Source organism: Arachis ipaensis, chromosome B5 (genome assembly GCF_059453495.1).
Source record: "Arachis ipaensis isolate K30076 ecotype BB chromosome B5, ASM5945349v1, whole genome shotgun sequence".
Taxonomy (NCBI): Eukaryota; Viridiplantae; Streptophyta; class Magnoliopsida; order Fabales; family Fabaceae; genus Arachis; species Arachis ipaensis.
The window spans coordinates 10,189,105-10,194,980 of NC_142440.1; the positions used below are offsets into that span (position 1 = coordinate 10,189,105).

Consider the following 5,876-nt stretch of genomic DNA (forward strand, 5'->3'; position numbering starts at 1 on the left):
GCCACAAGTGTCTAACCATATTAGTACTATTAGCTAATTTGCATGTTTCACGTACACTTGCACAAAGAGATTGTTTGATTGGTTTCAACTTTGAAGGTTCGGTAGGCTCCAATTGAGCAAGGGTTCTTCTCATTTCTAAACGACAATACCTTTTATCAGCTGGTCACTCTCATCATAAATCATAATGGTGTCATCACGGAATATCACTTCCAACAAAATATCTTTATTAACCTTTTTCTTAATCTGATCATTAGAAAACACGTTACTCAAAATTGGATAGAATTTTTAAATAAGAATTTACTATTCTGGATGAACTTTGATTTTGCTAGTTTTTTACAGTAGTTAAATAGTAAAAAAAAGAAAAAGGCAAATAGGTAGTGATGTAAAATGACTCAAATTAAATGTACTAATTTTAAAAAAAAAAGAAGAGAAAGTCAAATAATAGTCAATATGTGTGATTGAAGTTGGCCACGTAGACTCAGGTGGAGAGCGGGTTGTTGGGAACAAATTTAGCGTGGATGGTTGCTGGTTGTCCTCTCTCGTTTTGTACAACAGCCGACGAAAAATCTAAAAGCATCATAAACAGACTCAACGCAAAGGAAAAAAAAAGAAAGAAATTAAATTACAATGAACGGAGGGAATATGATTTATTAAAGGGAATAGAGAGAGAGAGGGTATCCATAGCAGCAGCAGAATCATCGGCCATGTCAACCACAGCGGCGGGCGCCGCCGCCTCGTCCTTCATGGCGGTGATCCACACAATCAAGTTCTACCTCTCGGAGCATCCCGCTATCGTGGGGTTTCGGTGGAGCAACACCCAATGCTGGGGCTCCACGTGGCTGTTCCTCTTCAACTCCATCGCCATCTACATCCTCCTCTCTCTCTTCCTCCACCTCCTCCTCTCCCTCCTCCTCCCCCGCGGCACCACCGTCCCCCTGGGCCCCCTCCCCGCCCTCCACAGCCTCCTCATGTCCCTCATCTCCGCCACCATCTTCGCCGGCCTCCTCCTCTCCTCCGTCGCCGAAATCCGAGAAACCAGCTGGTTCTGGCGGCGCTCCAAGACCCCATTCCAATGGCTCCTCTGCTTCCCACTCGGCACGCGCCCCTCAGGCCGCGTGTTCTTCTGGTCCTACGTGTTCTACCTCTCACGCTTCCTCCACATGTTCCGTACAACCTTGTCGGTGCTACGAAGGCGCAAGTTGGCGTTCTTCCAGGTGTTCAACCACTCAATCTCCGCATTCATGTCGTTCCTGTGGCTGGAATTCTCGCAATCGTTTCAGGTTCTGGCGATCCTGTTCACCACTCTCGTTGACTCTCTGGTTTACGGTTACAGAGTGTGGACGGCGATAGGGTTGCGAAGCGCGTGTTTTCCATTCGTGGTGAATTGCAAGATGGTGCTGTTGGGGTGCAATCTGGTGTGCCACGTTGGGGTGCTCCTCCTGCATTTCTTCAACGGTGGCTGCAATGGGATGGGAGCCTGGGTTTTCAACTCTTTTCTGAACGGTGTCGTTTTGCTCTTATTCCTCAACTTCTATATTAGGATGTACATTCAGGGGAAAAAGAAGAAATCTTGTGCCGCCGCTAATAATAATAACAACGAATTATCAGACACATCCAAGTTGAAGCTCAATTGAGAAACTAAGAGATGTAGTCATCATTTTTGTTCCTTTTTTTTCACCTGTCTATGTAAAAACCATGCATGTATATGGAAACAAAATAAAACTATAGCTAAATTATTTTTTTGTTCATTTGATTTTGTAGACTATATGATTCTGATTCATTTATATGATGAATGAGCAAGCTATTGTAATTAATTAACAAACCACAATTTGCATTCTGGTCATGTTAGATAGGTTGGTGTACTGTAATGGTGTTTTCACTCTAGGTACTTATTGGTATGGAAACTTTTCAAGTAAACAAAAATCATATCATCGTGTATTTTAATTTTTCTCTTTGGTATAAAAGAAACACACGGCATCTAAATGTATGGCCATCCATGTAGCAATAATCTTCTTTCATTTGATAAAGTAAGTTTATTTGCTGGAAATCACAGTCCCAGCGATAGGCAATAAATTAAAGTTCATTTCCTCACCTATGACACGATATCATCTTGTGTCTCCCAGTCGACTTTTATTTTTATATAATAAAATAGTACCTCTATTTAATGCAGGTTACAAACGTGTAGCTAAAGCGTAGGTAATACGTGCAAAATGTGCAATCATTGTTATTTGTTTCCCTCTTATCTTCTTCTCCACATGTTCTGAAAACTTCTGATAGTAATATATATATACAGTAAATGCTACTCTATCCTCCCTAAAATAACATGTAAGTTATTCTTTTTGATAGGGGTGTTCAAATCTAAACTGATTTAAATTAAACCGCTCATCCAATCCAATCCAAACCGAAAACCGATTAAAACCGCACTAATTCGGATTTGATTGGATTCTATTTTTTGCTAACCGCTGAATCGGATCGGAATTCGGATATAATTTTCATAACCAATCTAATCCAATCCAAACCGCACAATATACTATAATATTATTATTTTATTATTATATTTACAATTATACTTATAACATGTTTAATTTTTTATACATTTTTATATTATTCATGTATTATTATTATTTAATAAATATTTTATATTCAAATATTATTTATTTATTTATTTTAACTAATCTATAATTTTATTTGTATTGTTATGATATTGTTGGCTTTTAAGATATTGTTGAGGCTTGTTATATCATTGTTGATTATTTAAAATTTGATGTTGAGACTTGTTATATATATTTAATTTTTTTAATTTATAAAACTGCAAATCCAATCCAATCCAAACCGCTTGAAATTGGATCCAATCAGATTGGATTTTTTTTTTAAAATAGCATCCAATCCAAACCACACCGCAAGTAAAATTAGTGTTCGGATCGGATAAGTTTTTTACTCAAAACCGATCCAAACCACACCGCAAACACCCCTACTTTTTTATGTGTCATATTTTAATGGGTGTTTATTTATTTTAAATTTTTAATAAAATTTGTTGAATGACTAATTTATCTAATAAAATAAAAAATAAAAAATTGATTTTGGGTCATTAAAATTTGTTGAAAATTTAACAAAATATTTAAAAAATAATGTTATATATTATTCTTTTATTTTTCACACAAAATCTCTGATTTCTAACAAAAATTAAATAAAAATTCAGACCTTCATAAAAAATAATTGCAAACTAGCTATGTTAATTTTAAAAAAACAAGATATAAAGTGTTTCCATTTTTTTTTCATATAATTCGAAACCAAATTACATAGAATAAATTTCCAAATTTAAAGATCTACTTAACACGATAAACTTTTTAAATTGAAAATTTTTACAGTGACACTAATTTGTATTTCTAGTTTTAATTTGTCACATCAATATTTTAGTTTAGAATTTAATTAATATAAAAAAATGTTAAATTAATATTTTAATAAATATATAACAAATGTATTAAAATAAATATCGAATTAGAATGTGACACATCAAAAAGAATAATTTACATGTTACTTTAGAGAAAGTAGGATAACATTCACCTCTATATATATATATATATATATATATATTTGTATTAGTCCGAAATCAAAATTTTTGAGATTTAATTGTTATTTTATTTTTTTTTTATATTTATCACACAAATTATGCATTTTAAATTTAAAAAAAAATTAAAATCAATGGATTTGAAACCAAAAAAAAATAGCCCAATCCGCCGGGCTTGAAAGTTTTTAACTGAATTTTTATTGACAACAAATTTTTAATTTACGATAAATTAGTACTTATTTGTTGGACAGAAAAATACTATAGTTAATGATACGGAACGTAACCCAGGATAAGATGGAAGATCAAAGAAAGGGACTCCTTTATCTCAATTTGATTTCCTGATGCAACAGTTAAGGGAATCATTCTACCTCACCTGTTCACACTCAAGTTTCTCAAAGAAACTCAAAGAAAATTTCATTCATCAATTAAGAAAAAAAATGGCTACCAGGTTTTAGAGGGTTTCTATACCTCTTAATTTAAATCCCTAACTCATAAGTTCACTAGAATAAAATATGGGCCAAATCATAATTGGGCCTAAAACAAATAAATAACAAAAATAAAATAAACATAGAATAAATTCTAAGAAAGTGATGTCTCTTTTAATTCATCTTGACTAATGAGAGTTTTCAATGCATCTTGTAAAATAGTAAGACGTGTGGCTTTTGATAATCGTTAATCATTGTCTTGCTCAATTCTTGATGCATCTCCTGAACACATGATTTAGCCATGTTTGCAAAACTTTTTTTTATTCTCTTAATTGTTGCTCTTGTAATTGGACCAATTGACATATGACAGTTCTCAGTTTGTCCCATAGGATTCGTATCAGTTAACCAAAAAAATAATAATAAAACACCTTAGCGATTTGAGCATAACTGGAGATTTCTGATTCGGAAATTTGAGCTGAAATTCATTGGATCGGGAGTTTGGTTTGGAAAAGTTCATTGATTCGGGAGTTTGGTTTGGAAGGGTGGATTGATGTAAGGGGGAGGGGGAGGGGGGCATTGTTGCTGCGCTTCAATCTCCAAAAAGAAAACAGTTTCACTTTTAATGGTCAAAGAGAAATTTTTTTTTTTTAAGATGTTAATATGTGTTTTAAAAATATATAATAAATTTATTATTATTAAAAAATTTTAAATATTTTTATTTAATAAATATAAAATAAATATATTAAAAATTTAATTTTTTTATATTTTAAATGATTTTTTTTTAATTTATAAACTTAATATGTTTTTTTATAATATAAGATAGATAAATATTTTTTTATTAGAGATTATTTCTTGTTGCATTCTGCCTAAAACAGAAATTTAAAGGAATTTAGAGATGATTTCGTCTTTTGAATTTCTCTATATATGAATGGATCCTTATGTAATATACTGCTCCATATAAAAGTCCCAATCTCATGTACTCAGAGAGAATGAGAGAAGGAGAGAGCGGGGGCGAGCGGATTGAGGGTGAAACACGGTGAGAAAGATGGCCATGCCATCGGAAGAGATAAGGGGGAGAGCGTGGGAGGGTGTGTATCCGATGTAAAGGAGGATTTTTTTCGAGAGGGTTTAGAAAAGTCATCAAATGTCTCTTTTAGAGATAAGGTCATTGGTGCAGAAAAGTCTAAGACTTTTGCATTAGTAGGGTCTTTATCTAGCGATGGTATCGCGACGGTGACAGGTAAGCAGGGTGATTCTCGTCCACTAAGTGTCAGTTTTACCAAGGAGGCAAAGAGTTGTCTAGCTGAACCTTATAAGAAAGTCATCGTGATCAAGGTGCTGGATAAGCATTATGGTTACACGGCTCTTATGCATAAGTTTCGGATAGTATGGCGCATCAAAGAAGGGTTTGATTTGTTGGATGTGGGGTTTGGGTATTTTTTGGTTAAATTTGATATGGCTGCGGACCGTGAGAAAGTCATTCTTGGTGGTCCGTGGTTGATAGACGGTCACTATGTTACAGTAAAGCCATGGGACATGGATTTTAGGCCATGCAAAAAATCCTTCGGATCAACGCTAGTATGAATTCGAGTCTCGGAACTTCCAATTTGGTGTTACCAGGAACAAGCAATGTTGCGAATTGCTTCTGCAATAGGGGTTCTGGTGAAAGTAGACTTGGCCACTAAGCTTGCAGAAAGAGAAAAATATGCCCGAGATTGTGTTTAAATTAATCTTGGATTGCCTGTAATCAAACATATTATAGTGGAGGGTATGACTCATGAAGTGGAGTACGAGAGTTTACAGCTGATTTGTTCTACTTGTGCACGGTATGGGTATGATAAATCATTGTGCAGGGAGAAGGAGTCCCTTGAAGGAAACGGTGA

The 5,876-nt window shown here is 34.3% G+C and overlaps 1 protein-coding gene across 1 annotated transcript; it reads left to right on the forward strand.

Moving 5' to 3' along the window:
* The first annotated feature begins 278 nt into the window (after positions 1–278).
* On the forward strand, positions 279–1,748 carry LOC107640105 (fatty acid elongase 3-like). Its single transcript, XM_016343659.3, has one exon. The coding sequence runs from the start codon at positions 519–521 to the stop codon at positions 1,632–1,634; it is 1,116 nt and encodes a 371-aa protein (XP_016199145.2). The 5' UTR covers positions 279–518; the 3' UTR covers positions 1,635–1,748.
* The last annotated feature ends 4,128 nt before the right edge of the window (positions 1,749–5,876 follow it).

Excerpts from the sequence above, each read along its gene's own strand:
- LOC107640105 (XM_016343659.3), top strand. The coding sequence starts at position 519 with ATGGTTGCTGGTTGTCCTCTCTCGTTTTGTACAACAGCCGACGAAAAA.